General features: G+C 44.4%; 1 protein-coding gene across 2 annotated transcripts in view; it reads right to left on the bottom strand.

Moving 5' to 3' along the window:
- LOC106578611 (limb region 1 protein homolog) overlaps positions 1 to 19,875 on the bottom strand; it is a 71,096-nt gene that overhangs the window by 8,800 nt on the left and 42,421 nt on the right. For both annotated transcript variants that reach the window (XM_014157607.3, XM_014157608.3), the window contains 6 exons: positions 19,678 to 19,754; positions 19,129 to 19,206; positions 15,423 to 15,496; positions 14,998 to 15,088; positions 14,354 to 14,420; positions 9,602 to 9,763 (listed from right to left, as the gene is read on the bottom strand). In XM_014157607.3, coding sequence (XP_014013082.1) covers positions 9,602 to 9,763; positions 14,354 to 14,420; positions 14,998 to 15,088; positions 15,423 to 15,496; positions 19,129 to 19,206; positions 19,678 to 19,754 — 549 coding nt within the window. The remainder of the gene's footprint in view (positions 1 to 9,601; positions 9,764 to 14,353; positions 14,421 to 14,997; positions 15,089 to 15,422; positions 15,497 to 19,128; positions 19,207 to 19,677; positions 19,755 to 19,875) is intronic.

Here is a 19,875-nt window from a genome sequence, read left to right as displayed (position 1 = left end):
ACCCATCTACACTTACAGGTACATTTTTCCAGGTGTTGTAGAGGCTTGGGGAGGAAAAGATATATATGTGCTGTTGTCTAGAATCGGCCCATATAAAATATTTTATCAGGATCTCCCCAGAACTGGTCCAAATATGGAGCTGGAAAATGAAGTAAGACCGTTGCACATACAGTATATGTAAACACTGTATGTGTGATTAATCTGTGTATTTATAAGGAAAACCTAAATTGTTGTTTTTCCATGTTGTTTTTCCAACAGATTTACCTTCATTGTCTTTCTTGTTTTCTGTCAGACCATCAATGCCTACATGTTCCATCTGGTGCAGAATTTTAACAGGCAGTCAACCGAGCAAGCGTTCTACAATGGCACCTTTGAAATGACTGGCATTTGGGGGAGCAAGAAATCAAAACTTAAGGTTGGTTGGATTATTCTCAAAATAGCATATTTAACAGATTTTGAACTCAAGCAACTGTATCCTTGCTCTTTTAAATTTCAGATTGATCCAACGATGTACAAGTACATGATTGGCATCATCAATGAACACAACCACTGGACTGGGACGGTAAGAGCCGCTAAGGCAGTACTAAGAACTAATAAATACATACATAATACAGAATATACATGTGAACACATACACGTGTGTAAAATGTGTGTGCGCCATATGTGTGTATTTATGTGTGTGTAATATGTGTGAATGTAATGTGTGTATGTGTGTGTGTCTGTCTGTCTAAACTTGAAAGGTTATGCTGCCATCCCAAAAGAGGGCTCTGTTCCTCAACCCAATGGGGGAAAGTGCCAGAAAGATAAAAAGATGCCAGGGGGTGACAAGCTAAAAACTGCTTTTAATTTTAAAAAATTACAATGGAATCAATAAAGTCTTTCAAATGCTATACTCTTATTACTCTCTATATTGTAATCAATAAAGTGTTTCAAAATGCTGTACTTTTATTAACATATATGTTCAGATCATTCCTGAGAGAGAAGGGGTGTAACATCTCCAGATGGACGTGTGGTACCCTTCCTCACCCATGCCAACAAGATGTTACTTCTTGTGGGGTCTTTGCCTTGAAAGTAAGTATGAGAGTATAAGTAATGTACAATTAACCTACTGAACGTATACTGACTTAAAGGCAAAACAGAACTGTCAAATTATATTATAGCTGTATCGTTGTATACTTGCAAATTATAATCTTACAGTATCTCACAAAAGTGAGTACACCCCTCACATTTTTGTAAATATTTGAGTATATCTTTTCATGTGACAACACTGAATAAATGACACTTTGCTACAATGTAAAGTAGTGAGTGTACAGCTTGTATAACAGTGTACATTTGCTGTCCCCTCAAAATAACTCAACACACAGCCATTAATGTCTAAACCGCTGGCAACAAAAGTGAGTACACCCCTAAGTGAAAGTGTCCAAATTGGGCCCAATTAGCCATTTTCCCTCCCAGGTGTCATGTGACTCGTTAGTGTTACAAGGTCTCAGGTGTGAATGGGGAGCAGGTGTGTTAAATTTGGTGTCATCTCTCACACTCCCTCATACTGACTGGCCACTGGAAGTTCAACATGGCACCTCATGGCAAAGAACTCTCTGAGGATCTGAAAAAAAATAATTTTTGCTCTACATAAAGATGGCCTGGGCTATAAGAAGATTGCCAAGACCCTGAAACTGAGCTGCAGCACGGTGGCCAAGACCATACAGCGGTTTAACAGGACAGGTTCCACTCAGAACAGCCCTCGCCATGGTCAACCAAAGAAGTTGAGTGCACGTGCTCAGCGTCATATCCAGAGGTTGTCTTTGGGAAATAGACGTATGAGTGCTGCCAGCATTGCTGCAGAGGTTGAAGGGGTGGGGGGTCAGCCTGTCAGTGCTTAGACCATACGCCGCACACTGCATCAAATTGGCCTGCATGGCTGTCGTCCCAGGAAGCCTCTTCTAAAGATGATGCACAAGAAAGCTCGCAAACAGTTTGCTGAAGACAAGCAGACTAAGGACATGGATTACTGGAACCATGTCCTGTGGTCTGATGAGACCAAGATAAACTTATTTGGTTCAGATGGTGTCAAGCGTGTGTGGCGGCAACCAGGTGAGGAGTACAAAGACAAGTGTGTCTTGCCTACAGTCTAGCATGGTGGTGGGAGTGTCATGGTCTGGGGCTGCATGAGTGCTGCCGGCACTGGGGAGCTACAGTTCATTGAGGGAACCATGAATGCCAACATGTAGTACTGTGACATACTGAAGCAGAGCATGATCCCCTCCCTTCGGAGACTGGGCCGCAGGGCAGTATTCCAACATGATAATGACCCCAAACACACCTCCAAGACGACCACTGCCTTGCTAAAGAAGCTGAGGGTAAAGGTGATGGACTGGCCAAGCATGTCTCCAGAACTAAACCCTATTGAGCATCTGTGGGGCATCCTCAAACGGAAGGTGGAGGAGTGCAAGGTCTCTAACATCCACCAGCTCTGTGATGTCGTCATGGAGGAGTGGAAGAGGACTCCAGTGGCAACCTGTGAAGCTCTGGTGAACTCCATGCCCAAGAGGGTTAAGGCAGTGCTGGAAAATGATGGTGGCCACACAAAATAGATACTTTGGGCCCAATTTGGATATTTTCACTTAGGGGTGTACTCACTTTTGTTGCCAGCGGTTTAGACATTCATGGCTGTGTGTTGTGTTATTTTGAGGGGACAGCAAATTTACACTGTTATACAAGCTGTACACTCACTACTTTACATTGTAGCAAAGTGTCATTTCTTCAGTGTTGTCACATGAAAAGATATACTCAAATATTTACAAAAATGTGAGGGGTGTACTCACTTTTGTGAGATACTGTAAGTGTAACAATTTTATTGGGGAAAACTGAAATGCCCATCACATTTTTGTGTTCTGAAGGAGGAGTCGATTGTCTTTTCAAATACGGACAAAGATGTTTAACATCATGAGAGAAGAAATAGAAATCGCCTCAAACACTGGTATGTTCAATTTAAATTTTAATATACATGTAATTGTAGATTAAAAAAAAAAAACATTTATGTGGATCTTTCAAAGTTATCTTTGATCCAACTTCTGACTAGATGGCCACTAAAACACATGAATTTAAATCATTTCGATACAAGAAACCTATACTATTCCCTTGTTCCCCGTTAGCTCAGAAAAATACATGTAAAGATGTATAGACTACTTGACATTATGTTTTGCTAGATGACCTGAGCTAACTGTGCTCTGTGGGGAGGTGGAAAATAATGAGGAAGACACTAACTGGATAATTGCTTGTTCACTTCTAAAAAGGCACATTTTTACAAATACAAATTTGTATAAGCAGTAATATTTCTAGACGTAGTATTATCGGCAGGCAAGAAAATAGCCGTGCCGAACCCCCCCCCCCCTCAAATTTAAAATGTATGCAAGCAATAAACATTTCTGAACAACTAGTAGTAAAATAAGACATGGGAGAGATGACGAACTTAGGCAAAGAGATTTATTTATAGACTAATACACGTGAAACAAGTAGCCAAACCGAAAACTGCAGCCATTACCAGTGCCTCCCCGCAATCAAACCGACATAAAAAATAAAACGCAGCCTAACATGAACAGAAATCTCAACTAGCAAGCAAGTCGCCGCGATGAAGAATTGAATTCGAGCGAAGGGGAGGAAATTCTGGCAGGGGGGAGCTTTTCGGCACAACATGGCTCAGATCTTTTGACCTGGTTGGGGTAGAAGCAAGCCGTTTTCGCTGTAGTATGGTGGAACCATGACGCTAACAAATCTGCACTCGCTTGGTTCTCAAGTGCCTTTTCATTACAACAATTATTATCTTGGATATATTTTTCATAGTCGCACAGTGGTCCAAAAATACAATTCCTTGTCACACAGCAAAATATTTCGTCGCACTTTAGAGACTTGCAACCAAGCATCTTGGCTTTTTGATCTGAATGCAGTCTTTAGTCTGCTGTTCTATAAATGTTTTAAAGCTAATTTCCGGCAATTCTACATATTTTCACATAGCTCAGGCCTATGACCAGGGTGGAATAAAAATAAATAATAATTACAGGTCGGATGAATTCATGATTCTTTAAAATTGATTATGCATTCAAAATTCAACATCTTAGTCTGATTATTTGAGATTATTTGGTAATGGAATTTAGAGTATGCTAACTGGGGGACATTTAATTACATAGATTTTTGGTTAGAAAATTATAATATTAACAGTTGGTGGCAGTGGCTAAGTATAGGATGGATTGCAGTATCTCCTTGTCCATAAGAAACAAACATTTCAATATGTGATTAATTTGGGTGAACTATCCCTTTAAAATGGGATCATAGAAAATCCTGCCTTGAGGTAGTTCTCCAAGAGGGTTGGCCACCCTCAAATAGCGTAATTAAAACAACAAAATTGGTAAGAAGTGAAATAATAAAACTATGGGGAATAACAGTAGTGTTCTTGCTGGGATAAGCACACTAATTAGTCTATTAGCCCATTGTAGGGGATGGAAATTGTTCTAATGATTTACATAAGCTATTGTGAGAGACCAAATAAATTAAAACCGATAATAAAATCTCCTGAAGACAAGATGACATCGCCTAAATCTGCCGCTACACCCAACTCAAATTATCTTTCAATGTATTAGAACCAGAACCAGTTACACATTTGGGTTCACAATCTGTTTGGGCAAAACAAGGTTCATAATACAGTTGTATCAGGTCACTCCACCAAACATGCTGCCTTTTCATTGTTACAGCCTAATGAACCTAGCGTTAAAATTGCCAATGACTAAATGAGGTGAATAACGTAGCCTATAGATCTGGGGCTGCAATTGGTGGATTCAATCAATAGTAGTAGACTACATTATCACATGCTGTCAAAAGGAAGCATTCTGTGATAGGGACAGGAGTGACAGCAAAATCATTTGTTTACAATCATGTGTAGAGAATAGCGCTACAAGTTGCAGTTTTAACAATCGAGTTCATGAACTCTGTTCAATGGAGAATGAACGTGCCTGTCCAGTCTGTCATGGCTGCCTGCTCCACTCTAATCTTGAGGGGAGTTTCTTTTCAAACGCGCATCCAATCTCCTTGGGTCCGGAACCTTACTTAACCAATCACAAGCTTCAATCTGCTACGGTTCAGAGTGCGGTGGCAGGAAAATGATGGATCTCCCGAGTGAAGCTGACGTGGTTACAATGCTCATGATATAGAATTGCAGGCGCATATGCTCCGATTTCAAAACGATTTGGAGGCACAGTTGAAAAGTCAACACACTGAACGGAGTGGATTAATTAGAAAATAAAAGCAGTAATTTTTTCAATGTGTGAGAAATAAAAGATGTGTTGTGTGAAGAGGGTCAAATGTGTGTGTCTCAATGCGTGAGAGTTGGCAGCACTGGGTGAAAAGCCTTGAGATGAGATGGTGCCGATAGATAGGGCAGCCGTGCTTCTAGCGCCAAAGCAACTTTGGTGTATTTCGTTTATTCATGTGTTATCTTACATTAATAGCCCAGAATTTGTTTTGTGTTATTACATACAAACGGAAAGAACTTTTGGATATCAGAGCAGCGGTAACTCACCAGCATTACCACCAGGAACACGACTTTCCCGAATTGGTCCTTTTTTCGTACCCCCCAGGGCAATATATCTGATTCCAGAGGCTGATCCAAACCACCGCCGGCAAAGAAGTAGTATTCGGAATGAACTCCTAGTCCGACTCAGGAGGCGCACACACCTCCCACCGTTTCCGAGTATATTACTCGCTAATGTTCAGTCTCTGTATAATAAAGTAGACGAGCTCAGGGCGAGGATCTCCTTCCATAGAGATATCAGGGATTGTAACATACTCTGTTTCAAGGAAACATAGCTCTCTCGGGACATACTGTCTGAGTCCGTTCAGCCAGTTGGGATCTCAGTTCATCGCGCAGACAGAAAAGGAAGGGTGGGGGGGTGTATGTTTCATGATTAACTACTCATGGTGTGATTGCGATAACATACAGAAACTCAATTCCTTTTGTTCACCCGACCTAGAACACCTCAATCAAATACCGACAATATTACCTCCCAAGATAATGCTCTTCGGTTATAGTCACAGCCGTGTATATTCCCCCTCAAGCCGATACCGCGACGGCCCTCAAAGAACTACACTGGACTCTATGCCAACTGGAAACCACTTATCCTGAGGCCGCATTTATTGTAGCCGGGAATTTTAACAAAACTAATCTGAGGATAACGCTACCGAAGTTCTACCAACACACTGTTTGTTGCACTCGCTCTGAGAAAACATTGGATCACTGCTACTCAACTTTCCGCAATGCCTACAAGGCCCTCCCGCGCCCTTCCTTCGGCAAATCTGATCACGACTCCATTTTGCTCCTCCCTTCCTATAGGAGAAACTCAAACAAGAAGTACTTGTGCTATGGACTATTCAACGCTGGTCTGACCAATCGGAATCCCATGCTTCAAGATTGTTTTGATCATGTGTTTTGATCATGTGGACTGGGAAATGTTCCAGGTAGCCACAGAACAATATCGACGAATACATGGATAAGGTGACTGAGTTTGTCAGGAAATGTATTGGAGATGTTGTACCCACTGTGACTATTAAAACCTGCCCAAACCAGAAACCAGGGATAGATGGCAGCATTTGCGCAAAACTGAAAGCGCGAACTACCACATTTAACCATGGCAAGGTGTAGTTATTCCCTCAGTAAGGCAATCAAACAGGCAAAACATCAGTACAGAGACAAAGTGGACTCGCAATTCAACAACTCTGACACGAGATGTATGTGGCAGGGTCTACAGACAATCACGGACTACAAAGGGAAAACCAGCCACGTCGCGGACACCCGACGTCTTGCGTCCGGATAAGCTAAACACCTTTTTCAGCCGCTTTGAGGATAACACAGTGCCACCAACACGGCCACTCCAAAGGACTGTGGGCTCTCCTTCTCCGTGGCCGACGTGAGTAAGACATTGAAGCGTGTTAACCCTCGCAAGTGTAATGATGTACGCTGAGAGTCGGGAAGCAAGTTTAGGGAGTGAATACATTTAATAAATAAATGAACAAAACAAGAAACATGAACAGCGCACCGACATGAAACAGGAACAATGACAACTGGTAATCAAGGAGGTGATGGAGTCCAGGTGAGTGTCATTATGCGCATAACGCTGGTGACAGGTGTGCGGCCTACTGAGCAGCATGGTTACCTAGAGGACGGAGGGAGCACACGTAACAGCAAGGCTGCCGGCCCAGACAGCATTCCTATCCGCATCCTCAGAGCATGGGCAGACCAGCTGGCTGGACTGTTTACGGACATATTCAATATCTCCCTATCCCAGTCTGCTGTCCCCACATGCTTCAAGATGGCCACCAAAGGTAACTGAACTAAATGACTATCGCCCCGTAGCATTCACTTCTGTCATCATTTAAGTGCTTTGAGAGTCAAGGAACATATCACCTCTACCTTACCTGACACCCTAGACCCACTTTTGCTTACCGCCCCAATAGATCCACAGACGATGCAATCGCCACCACTCTGCACACTGCCCTATCCCATCTGAACAAGAGGAATACCTATGTAAGAATGCTGTTCATTGACTACAGCTCAGCATTCAACACCATAGTACCCTCCAAGCTCATTATTAAGCTCGGTGCCCTGGGTCTGAACCCCGCCCTGTGCAACTGGGTCTTGGACTTCCTGACGGGCCGCCCCCAGGTGGTGAAGGTAGGAAACACCACCACTTTGCTGATCCTCAACACAGGGGCTGCACAAGGGTGAGTGCTCAGCCCCCTCCTGTACTCCCTGTTCACCCATGACTGCGTGGCCACGCGTGCTTCCAACTCAATCATCAAGTTTTCAGATGACAACATTAGTAGGCCTGATTACCAACAACGACGAGACAGCCTACAGGGAGGAGGTGAGGGCCCTGGGAGAGTGGTGCCAGGAAAATAACCTCTCACTCAACGTCAACAAAACAAAAGGAGCTGATCGTGGACTTCAGGAAACAGTAGAGAGAGCACCCCCCATCTACATTGACGGGACCGCAGTGGAGAAGGTGGAAAGCTTCAAGTTCCTCGGCGTACACCTAACTGACAACCTGAAATGTTCCACCAACACAGACAGTGTGGTGAAGGCGGCAAAAACGGCCTCTTCAACCTCAGGAGAGGCTGAAGAAATTTAGCTTGGCACCTAAAACCCTCACAAACATTTACAGATGCACAATTGAGAGCATCCTGTCGGGCTGTATCACTGCCTGGTAAGGCAACGGCACAGCCCGCAACCGCAGGGCACTCCATAGGGTGGTGCGGTCTGCCCAACGCATCACCGGGGGCAAACGACCTGCCCTCCAAGACACCTACAGCACCTGATGTCACAGGAAGGTCAAAAAGATCATCAAGGTCAACAACCTGCCTGTTCACCCCACTATCATCCAGAAGGCGGGGTCAATACAGGTGCACCAAAGCTGAGATTGAAAAACAGCTTCTATCTCAAGGCCATCGGACTGTTAAATAGCCATCACTACCACAGAGGCTGCAGCCCTATATACATAGACTTGAAATCACTGGCCACTTTAATAATGGAACACTAGTCACTTTAATAATGTTTACATAGTTTGCATTACTCATCTCATATGTATATACTGTATTCTATTCTACTGTATATTAGTCTATGCCGCTCCGACATTGCTCATCTAAATATTTATAGATTCTTAATTCCATTCCTTTAATTTAGATTTATGTGTATTGTTGTGAACTTGTTAGACATTACTTGTTAGATATTACTGCACTGTTGGAGCTAGAAACACAAGCATTTCACTACATCCGCAATAACATCTACTAAACTTGTGTATGTGACCAATACAATTTAATTTGAGTTGATTACCTGGCTTTAAAGGGATAGTTCACCCAAATTACAAAATGACATATTGGGTTTGCTTACAATATATAAGGTATGACTGCAATAGATGCTTTGGTTTAATTTCCCTGGCACTGTTTCCACATGCTAAAGTTTTAGCATTTGTGGAACAAATCCGATTCAAGTCATGGCACCGATATTAGCATTATTATTCCCAACAGAAATGGTTTGTCGAGATCGGTGTGGAAGAACTTGACTGGCCTGCACAGACCCCTGACCTCAACCCCATCGAACACCTTTGGGATGAATTGAACCGCCGATTGCGAGCCAGGCCTAAACGCCCAACATCAGTGCCCAACCTTACTAATGCTAGTGGCTGAATGGAAGCAAGTCCCCACAGCAATGTTTCAACATATAATGGAAAGCCTTCCCAGAATAGAGGTGGCTGTTATAGGAGCAAAGGGGTGACCAACTCCATAATAAATGCCAGTTTTACCAATATCTTATAGTCAAAGGTATAAAAAGCAGTACTCAAATCTAAAAGACTGTACAGGTGGAGGATTTCAAACGCACAGAGTGCGCTTTCATCAATTGTTGGAAACAATATTCTCCGATTGTCCTCGTTGTCTGTAGTAATCTATGATAAGGCTTTATTATTGTATTTAGCAATGCATTCTTTAAGAACGTCGGTAACTCAATAAACCAGTAATAATGTAATTTCAGCTTTGTTTGACATGAACATAAAAATGTTACCTAATGCTTTCAAGAGTTCCTCTCGGACCGCTGAGGTAAACTTCCGGACTAGGCAGAGAGTAGTTACCACGGCAAACAGCAAGTTGTACGATAGGACGATATAGAAGTTTCCCAGCCAATTGAATCTCCCGAAGTCTCCGAGAAGATCAAACCTGGTGATACCTGTGAAGAGTGTGAAGATGTTAAATAGAAGAACAGCAGATTCAATATTTTGCTATTTGAGTGGATTATAACACAAAACAATGAATATAACTATATCATGATCATTTAGAAATACTGGACCATAGTTTATTATGTTTTTAATTTTACTTCAAGCACTGATCATTTCACAACACTGGCACCAGCTCTAACCCCTGGTTGAATTATCTGTCTAAGTCACAGGAGTTTGGTGGCAACTTAATTGGGCAGGACGGTCTCATAGGAATGGCTGGAACGGAATCGATGCAACGATAACAAACTCAAACACATGGTTTCCTTGGGTTTGATGCCATTCCATTTACTCCATTCCAGCCATTATTATGAGCCGTCCTCCCCTCAGCAGCCCCTGTGGTCTAAGTAATGTAGGCCTATCAATATTCTCTGATTCCCATTGAGGCAGTGCCCAGCAGCATTACATGATCTGATACTGTGGACTGAAAACCAAGAGCAATCGATACAAACATGGGGCACAAAAATGTTACACAAAACCTGGAGAGAAAAAGTGAGCTTGGATTATTTCCCAATGACAGGCACTAACTATACATGTTCCTTTTTCCAAACACCTTTGGCAAGACAAGAGTTGTGTTTATAATCACAAACCCTTCCCTTTCCACTACTGCTTCAGTGAATTAACTATTTAAGAATGTCTGTTCTGTCGGCAGTTGAGGCACTTTGAAAAGTGTCTCTTCAATAGCCTGACTCTTTCAACAGGCAAGAAAGGCCAAATTGAAAGAAGCGCTTATACCCAAAAACCATTTCATGTACACTGTATATTAAGATACTCAGGCATTGCCGGATCCAGGATGGACGAAAATAAAACCAAAATAGCCGAACCCTTTATATAAATGATTTAGCGGCCAATGCCACTCTTCCTGAGATAAAGTCATCTTCATTGTCTGACATTTGGCGGATTACTAATATTCCTTTCATAGGAAAGTGTTTTGTTAGTGGGACTGTATAGACAATTTGTTAGCGTGCAAAAATCGAGTGGGACAAAAAAAATACAGAAATGAGTCACACCCCAGGCAACATGGGTATCAATGGGACCACAGTCACCTGCACATACACCTGAGTCAACTGTTCTGAAGTACAGTAAACAAGCAGAATCTTGTAGGTTTCCGATGTTGCCGAGACCGCTTGTACAACTCATGGCGGGCGGGCCTGACCCCCTGCGAGAGGGAATCCTCAGTTTCAGGCCAGTCAGAGCCACTCATTCCATGTCTTGTCTCAGTGTATGCTTAGTATGAATCATACACATCGTAAACAAAACAATGTCTGAACTTCATCAGAACTTCACAAAAAAAAAGCAACTTCAATATGGCCCCGTAGCCACCTCACCCTGTCCTCTATTTAGCTACGCACATATCTGCAGTTAGGTTACTGAGGAGGAACGAATGTAGAGACGTGCTGCAAACAGTTTCAACGCATTGGGAGGTTGTCTCCACTGCTCCATCCATCCATCTCTCTAGCATTGACAGAGACGGAACAGAGTTGCTAATCCCTCGTTTTTCTAGTGGGGCCAGGGCCTTTTACAGCCACGCTGGGACTCCGCCAGACTTGAGCGGGTTTTCCAATTTCAAACCATCTGTCATGGCAGATCACACGCTGCATGCAGAGGCGTCAACACCCTATTGTTTTCCTATTTATTTATCATGGGCTGCTGCTTCTTCTAGAACCTTCCAGAATGTTCCACCAGCCCTGGCCAGTACAATAACATCTTGGTCCCAAATGGCACCTTATTCCCTATATAGTGCACTACTTTTGACTAGAGCCCTGTCCAGAAGAAGTACACTACGCAAGGGAATAGGGTGCCATTTGGGACGCACCCTCAGACTCATCTCAGTAGTCGAGGGTTTTGCTGCCGTCAAAAGAAATGTACTCAAAAAAGTGACAGGATCGGGAGGATAACCTACCCTGAGGTGGATTATAACACTTCAGTTGTAAATAGTCTTCACTCTTATAGTCCGAAGCAGTGGAACTCATTCATTCCTGTGCTTTCAATGTTCTTTACCCGTGTGAACTAAATAACAGTGCATGCAGCCAACCTTTCAAATTAAAACCACGACAAGCCTACCCAATATCAATACATGAACCAACCAGTCGCTTCAGCGGTCTTGATCAAATTTCGCAATTCATAAACTGGCATAGCTCACGTGTGAGGTAATGTTCTTGGATTTTTTCCCCCCTTCGGTAATGCCTGCGAAACTGCTGCGTGGCAATCAATTTGGTGTCTGGATAGATGCATCTACAGCCTCTAAGCAGTTGGCCAGCATCAAGGGCCTTTAAACAAGTTGCTTGTAAAAGAGAGGCAGAGAGGTTAGAGAGATGGCAGTCAATACACCTTGCCACACCGGTCAAGCCTAATTCATTTCTAATGCAAAACATTTTGATCTTGGTTTGGTATTTGGAGCTGTTGGGAAGTAAAGTTTTTGGGGGCCTTTGGAATGGCGCCGTTAGCAGAAGGGGAAACTATGCTTACGTCCCAAGGGCCCATAGGGCTCTGGTCAAAAGAAGTGCACTTTGTAGGGAATACGGTGCCATTTGGGATGCTGCCTATATGGTGTGTGTCTAGAGATGACGTAACCTCTCATAGAAGAACCTGTCTTCCTCTGATCACCCAATTCACTTCAGCCAGTTTTTCTCATCACCATTTGCAAAATGTATCATTATGTATTACTATGTGTATGTGGGCCAAGTGATATCCAACATGCCTCACAATCCATTCCAAGTAAGATGGAAGCCGTTGTGGGTGATTACATTTGCCGATTCATTCTGATCATTCATCCACTAATTTGCGAGCATGGTGGCCTACGTATTCATTCGACTTCAGATAAGGAACAATAAATGACTATCTAGAATTGCATCTATGTAAAAAATGATAATTTTCTGAGATGGTTTATACTCTGGTATGTTGTATCCCAAATGGCACCCTATACAGAGCACTACATTTGAGCAGAGCCCAGCCACAGTGTATTATCCCAGGAACAGCAGCCAGGCTGACTGTAGTGACCCAAGTCCTCTCTGCTGCAGTATCTTACTGTGTTTATTGGGGACACTGCAGACGAAATTTACACAAACATACAGGGGAGAAAAATAACTTCTCGGTGGGAGTGATTGGGGTGGGGTCCCCCAAATGTCCCCCTATTCCCTTATGGTTGAAAGTAGTGCACTATGTAGGGAATACGGTGCCATTTGGGACGCATCCTATATCGCTCTGATGCCAACAAACACACACACACTTAGATAACTGGTCCACCTGTAAAGCCTAGCCTCTTTTGCGCACCCCCCCCCCCCCCCCCCCAAATAAAGTGTGTTCATTGGACTTTTACCCTTGTCTGCACCCTAACTAACCCTGATGTTGCTGCCACTGAGAAACGAGCACTCCCATTTTAGTAGCATTACAGGTCCCATGGCCCTCCTTCAAGAGAAGCTTAAATAAAACATGGTGGACAGGACTACTGTACAAGCAGCGGTTAGCATTAGCCCCAGGTTCTCCTACAGCCCCTCAACTCTCTGCAGTTTATTTCTCTCAGACATGCGTTCAAATACTTGAACAATCCTTTCAAATATTTCGAGCATTTGCTTGAGTGCCAGATGGGCAGGGTTTACAGTTTTGGGACTTTCTATTGGTTTATTAAGCCAGGCAAGCAGAAACAGGGACATATAAAGTATTTTAAATGATTTTTCAATCAGTTGAAACCCAAGTAATCTGACTTATTTTGCTACATCAATCATGCTCTCTGGTTTACACACACACACACACACACACACACACACACACACACACACACACACACACACACACACACACACACACACACACACACACACCTTTGACATGTTAATATCTTCACAAAATAGCAGAATGGTAACACTAAAAGGGTTTACCTCTCCCATAACATTGACACACACATTACACAAGCATACACACTCCCTCTCCCCACGTCTTTCTCCAGAGGGCTTTGGCTGGGGGGGGGGGGCATTCATTTATTCCTTTTCATCTATTCAGTGTCACAGAGCAGAACCTGTTGGTACTTTGTAAAGCTCCCTATGACTCACTGTAAGCAAGCACACACACACACATACACACACACACGATGGTGCTATTTGAACAGCTGTGTCTGCTCCCTGTGTGTTTATTAGTGCCATTGTGATGCCGCTGCTATCATGTCATTTTCTCCCACTCTTGCTCCATTCTCTTCTCAAATCACTATGGCAAACTATGAAGGAATTTAACTTGTTAACCTTAACGATCTGATGGGGGGGGGGGGGTGTTCACCTCATCCTCACCTCCCTCCATCTCTGCCCTCCAATTCGTTTCTCACAAGAGCAATCCCGAAACATCAATGCTCACCTATTCGTTCCATCCACTATGTGTTCAATGCATGGGTTGAATAGATTGTGAAATTCATAGATGTCAAAATCAAAGCTAGTGTCCAAAATGGCACCATATTCCCTGTGTAGTGCACTACTTTTGACCAGGGCTCATAGGGAATAGAGTGCCATTTGGGACAGAAAATTATAAAAAATGGATAAAAACTAGGAGAGACTCACCAAGTGTTCTGGACATGACTGGCAGGGCTGAACTCAGCACCAGGATGGACACACAGCAACCAATGATCTACATGGAGGGAGTCGCAGAGCGTTAGAGTCAGCAGGTATAGAACCTTAACTGATGAAAACGACTAACATATAGATAGGCCATGATGGAAACATTGAGTGTGAGAACTGAGGGCGTGATTACCTTAACAAGACACTGTGTACACACACACAGAGATGTGCACGCGCACACACCTCTTCACAGTAAATGGATTCCACACACATTGTGCAATTAGTAGTTCTGAAGATGCTCATTACCAGATTCTGCTCTTTTGTGGCTTTCGAGTCCTTTCACTGAGTCGCCATGGCTCGTTAACAAGCCTCACCGCTCCCCCCGCTCATTACTAAGTGAATGGCTGCCCCCGTGAGCCAAACAGAGCACACAACCAGCCCCCCACAACCAACCCCCCCCCCCCCCCCACCCCTCACTGATGTACAAGAAAAGAAGCGCTTGCACTGCGTCCATGTTTACGCAACTCACAAACAAATATTGGGTGGGAGATCAACTGAACCATTCAGACGGAGGACTGAGTCGGGGGGCTGAAGAGGATGAAACACAAGGTCTCAATATATCATCACTGTTGTGTGTGTGCATTTACCGTTGTCATGGTCGTGTCGTCTTTCCTGGGAGTGAGGCCTTCAAACACTCGCAAGCTGTAGAAGCCGACAACTGAGGACACCATCAAGTAGCTGTTGCGGAATCAAGGACAAGAAATCCAACATTTGTTGACATTTTAAGTGGCCAGTTGGCACCTTTTCACCAAGGAATAATGTGACGAAACACAACAGAATGTCCCGGAAGATGTCCGGCTAAGCAAGGTCTTAAGTAAGTAAACACCACTGGCCCTGGGAATGTCACTCGTATCACCATGGAGCAAGGGCCATATGTATCAAATGTCTCAGAGTAGGACGGCTGAAATAGGATCAGTGTTTTTCCAATGAAATAGAGGACTTGATCCTAGATCGGTACTCCTACTCAGACACTTCATATGGCCCCGGAGCAGAGGGATCATTGAAAGGATACAACATGAGGATGATGTCGACGACAGCCTGGACCAGTCCGAACGTGGACAGCGAGGTGTTCCCAAGCCCCCGATCCTGGAATGACAGATGAAGAGGGGGTTGTGTTGTTGTTGTTGTCTTGTTAAGGAAGGGGGCAGTCGCACTCCTCTTGATTTATTGTGGATAGAGACCAGGACAGGAAAGGAGACAAGGAGAGGAAATATAGGAGGAGAGTGTGCTGAAATAGCAGTGGGCTGCAGTGGTATGTGTTCCAGAGGCAGAGTCCACAGAGTCCACAGAGACCACAGATCAACATTCAAAAAGAGGATCTCTCATTTGTCATCAGAAGAACACCAAAATAGTTTTTTTTAACAGTGCAAATAAATCCTGAATATAATGATTTTATATATATGACAAAAGTTAAAAAGTTAAGTACTTAGCTAGGTTTTGTAATCTGTAAGTATGTGATTACAGAAGGAAAAGTTAAAGCATTTACATTACAGTTTAGTCATTTAGCAGAGGCTGTTATCCAGAGTGACTTACAGGAGCAGTTAGGGTTAAGTGCCTTGCTCAAGGGCACATCAACAGATTTTCACCTAATCGGCCCTGGGATTCAAACCAGCAACCTTTCCGTTACTTACCCAAAGCTCTTAACCACTAGCCTACCTAAAACTCGGCACAAGTCGAAGTTTCCCCTTCAACACAGACTCCAGTAATGGATGGAAAGAGATGAAAGAGAGATAAGACTCCCTTTTCAAATCACTGTCCATCACACTATATGTAAACAGGTGTTGAAACAAGCAGCAAGGCACAGAAGTGCTTACGGTAAAAAGTGGAGAACGTGAATGCATGCCAATAACAAATAAAATAAAAAAATCATTAAAAAAAACGCTTCGGCAAACACGCCAGATGTTTTCTGCCCTGCCCAATTGAAGTTCGTGCGGGAAAAAGAGATATCTATATATTACGCCAATAGTCTCGGCATCTGTGTTTTGTTTGAGTGAATAACATTTGCTTTTGTAAGACTTGGCACCCTAGCTGTTTACATGAACTACTTTTCACTTCAATCCAAAAGAGGATCAGTGACCTGCTTGCTCTGTGTTCGAGCGACTCGCAGCAGAGGAAGACGTCGGCCGCATCCCAAACGGCACCCTGTATTCCCTATACAGTGCACTACTTTTGAGCCGGGCCCCATTGGCCCTGTTCAAAAGTGGCGCGCTAGAAAAGGGAACAGGATGCCATTTGGGACGCATGCTCTCTGTTGAAGAGATCCATGCGATGGCACAGCAGGAGCAGGAACACGTTGTTCAGAGGGTTGCACTTCTGTCAAGTTAAAAACGGTACCGGCGTCAATATCTAGGAGCTAGCTCCAGCTGCATTAATACTGACAAAAACACACTTGTACAGGTCACTTTGCACAAACTCTCTAAAACACACACACACACACACACACACACGGCAAAGAAAAATAAAATAAAATAAAAAGGAAAGTGTAGTTTCACACCTTTTTCTGCAACGGTCTCTGTAGAGCCCTCTCTCATTTTTACATTTTACATTTTAGTCATTTAGCAGACGCTCTTATCCAGAGCGACTTACAGTAGAGTGCACACATTTTATTATTATTTTTTTTTTTAAGTACTGGTCCCCCGTGGGAATCGAACCCACAACCCTGGCGTTGCAAGCATCTAATGTCATTTATTAATAGTGGAGTGGGAGGGGTTGTGTAATGCATGTGTCAATGTTATGGGAAAGGTCAACTCTTCAGTGTTACGTTTCTGCCATCTTGGGAAGATATTAACATGTTAAAGTGGCAGGTGGGTGGGCGTGTGGCAGCTTTCTCATTAAGCCACCTTTCAATCTAGTCTCCTTTTCATTCCAGTGGTGGGCTGCTAGGGTTGGTGTTGCTCGCAGCCTGGCTCATTCAGACACACCGTGGTGTGTTTGTTGCTTCTGGGATTAGCGGGGAGCAACACCTGTGTGCAGGTGAGGTCGTGTGCAGAGTGCAGAGCGTCGCACCCAGCCGGGCCCTTCAGGTGTGTCCCGTCCTCCTCCGTCATGCTTTGATGTACCTCACATAGTTTCAGTGACGGATAATAACAGAAAGAAAAAAATATATACTCATCGTGGATTTTTTCCCCCCTCTATCATTTCTTTGTTTTGCAAAGCCACAGATTGAGAAGGAACTGAATGTCATCAGTCAAAGGTTCAGAGGATCCCCTAGGTACGGATCTAGGATCAGCTTCCCATCCCCCAATCCTAACCATTAGCGGGGGGGAAATGCAAAACTGACCCAAGATCAGCACCTACAGGGGATGAACTAGCAATAACACGGTTATAACACCCGTTCACTCTTAACACCCGTTCATCAAGCTGTAAAAAGCCCTGTCCTCTGACTGGTGCACCTCCTCTCCTGTCTGGCTGTGAGTCTGAGAGAGAGAGACGGAGGAGGCTGGAGCAGCAGTAGCCCTGTAGTACGGAGTATGCTGAGTGCCATGCAGTGTTGTGTAGGAGGGAGGGAGGGATAAACAAACATCTACAGTTCCTCTCCATTGCTCTGTTCTGCTCCCAGCCCTATCTGGACTGGGCCTCATTTGACTTTCCCACAGTCTGGAGCCCATTGGCCCTCTCCCTCGCTTTCCTTTCTCTCTCCCTTTCTTGCCTACCTGGCCCAGTCATCCCTCCCTCCCTCTTCCCCTCCTCTCTCTCGCTCCTCTCTCTCGCTCCTCTCTCAGAGAGTGCATAGTAGCTGAGAGGGCATTGCGATGCACCAGCCATCCCTGTTAAGTTGGTTAGATGGGTATGATATCCGTAATGATTGACTGTTAGGACACCCGAATGCCCCCCCCCCCGGTCGCCTTAGTGATGTGAGATCAGAGGCGTGGCATCCTTCCAGCTCATCAAACGCGTAAACCATTTAGCTGTGCTGTGGCTGTCAGGGGGAGGAGGGAGGCAGGAATCAAGCTGCATGACAAGCATAATTTGGGGGATTTTCTGCAACGCGTCATGCCAAAGAAAATATCTCCTCAATAAAATAATTGGAATGTCGAGAAGGAGGGCGGACGGTCGCCCGTAAGACGAGCTGAGAAATTAGGCAGAAAGAAGATACCTTTTGTTGCCTTAGTCAGACGAAAGGAAAACACACAAGAGACTAGCGCACACGCACACACACACTTCGGTTGTAGCAGATGAAACGTGATAAAGAAAGTACATTGCATGCAAGAGTATTAGGTTCTCCAGTCAGACTCATAACAGGAGTTCACCTGGTCTGCCTGGTCCACACAGAGCAACTGACTGAACCCCCCCCCCCCACACACACACACACACACACACACACACACACACACACACACACACACACACAGAGGGTAAAGCAGCTTATTTCACCTGCCGTGGACATCACACATTTCATCTGCATGCCGCTGTGAAATGACTTTCAATGAGCAGCAGCACGACAAAAAAGGCATCCAGGCCAGCTCTGCTATGATAAACATCTGGCCCAGAGCTTTCTTTCCTTTCTTCCCAACATGCACCTGAGCATATCCGGAATTTGATTTATGTCCCCGACGACTGCCAAGCACCTTCGCAGCGGTCTAGTTCAGTAGCTGCCTCGCTCCGGATTTACCTGTGTGTGCGTGCGTTAGGGCTTGTATAAAAAAAAAAACGGCCTCCGATGTGAATCTGTTCATAAGGGGAACAGGAAGTAAGTCTCTCTCGCCATTATAGCCTACCTCTGATCCCTTTGGCATGGCAGTCTCATCCACCAGCAGATAGAGGATATTCAGCGCCACCAGCAGGACTGAGATGGTCTAAAGAGGAGGAGGAGAAGGGTTGAGAAACAGAGGGATTTAGCTAAAAAGATTAAGTCAAGACAAGACAGAACTAATTATCGGTTTGTTTGTCTGTACTCTGCAAAATGTGTATTCTGAAAGTAGTTCCACACTGCTGCAGGGCAACAGGAGCATGTTAGAGGCAGACTACTCTACACGGGGGATTCAATCGAAAGCCCAGCTGCTTCAGCGGTGTGACTATTTAGCCGAGCCTTTTCTCTAACACGGCCGGACAAACGATAGGGTGCCATAGGGCTCTGGTCAAACGGAGTGCACTACATAGGGAATAGGGTGCCATTTGAGATTGCAAACTAAGTTGACCAGGGAAAACTCCCCAGCAGCCACCAAGGCTTTATGATTCATATGCCATTGGGAAACAGGGGGTGGTTGGTGGGGGGGTGGGCTTTAGTGGGAGTGACTGGCTGCAGTACTATCAACCTGAATACTCACCGTCCCTGTGAGCAGTATTAACATCACAATGGGGTAGAGCAGGTTCTTTTCCCATGCAGAGGCTTTCTTCCTCCTCTCTAGGGGAGGGAAGAAGGGAAGGTAGGAGAGAGAGAGAGGGTGGGGGGGACAGAGGGAGAAAGAGAGGATGAGAAAGAGGATAAGAAAGAAAGACAAAGAAAGAGGTCTGAGTTGGGAAAC

The sequence above is a fragment of the Salmo salar genome, chromosome 19 (assembly GCF_965601325.2).
Source record: "Salmo salar chromosome 19, fSalSal1, whole genome shotgun sequence".
Classification (NCBI taxonomy): Eukaryota; Metazoa; Chordata; class Actinopteri; order Salmoniformes; family Salmonidae; genus Salmo; species Salmo salar.
The sequence above is the reverse complement of the archived record's forward strand: the minus strand, read 5'-3'. Positions and strand labels throughout refer to the sequence as shown.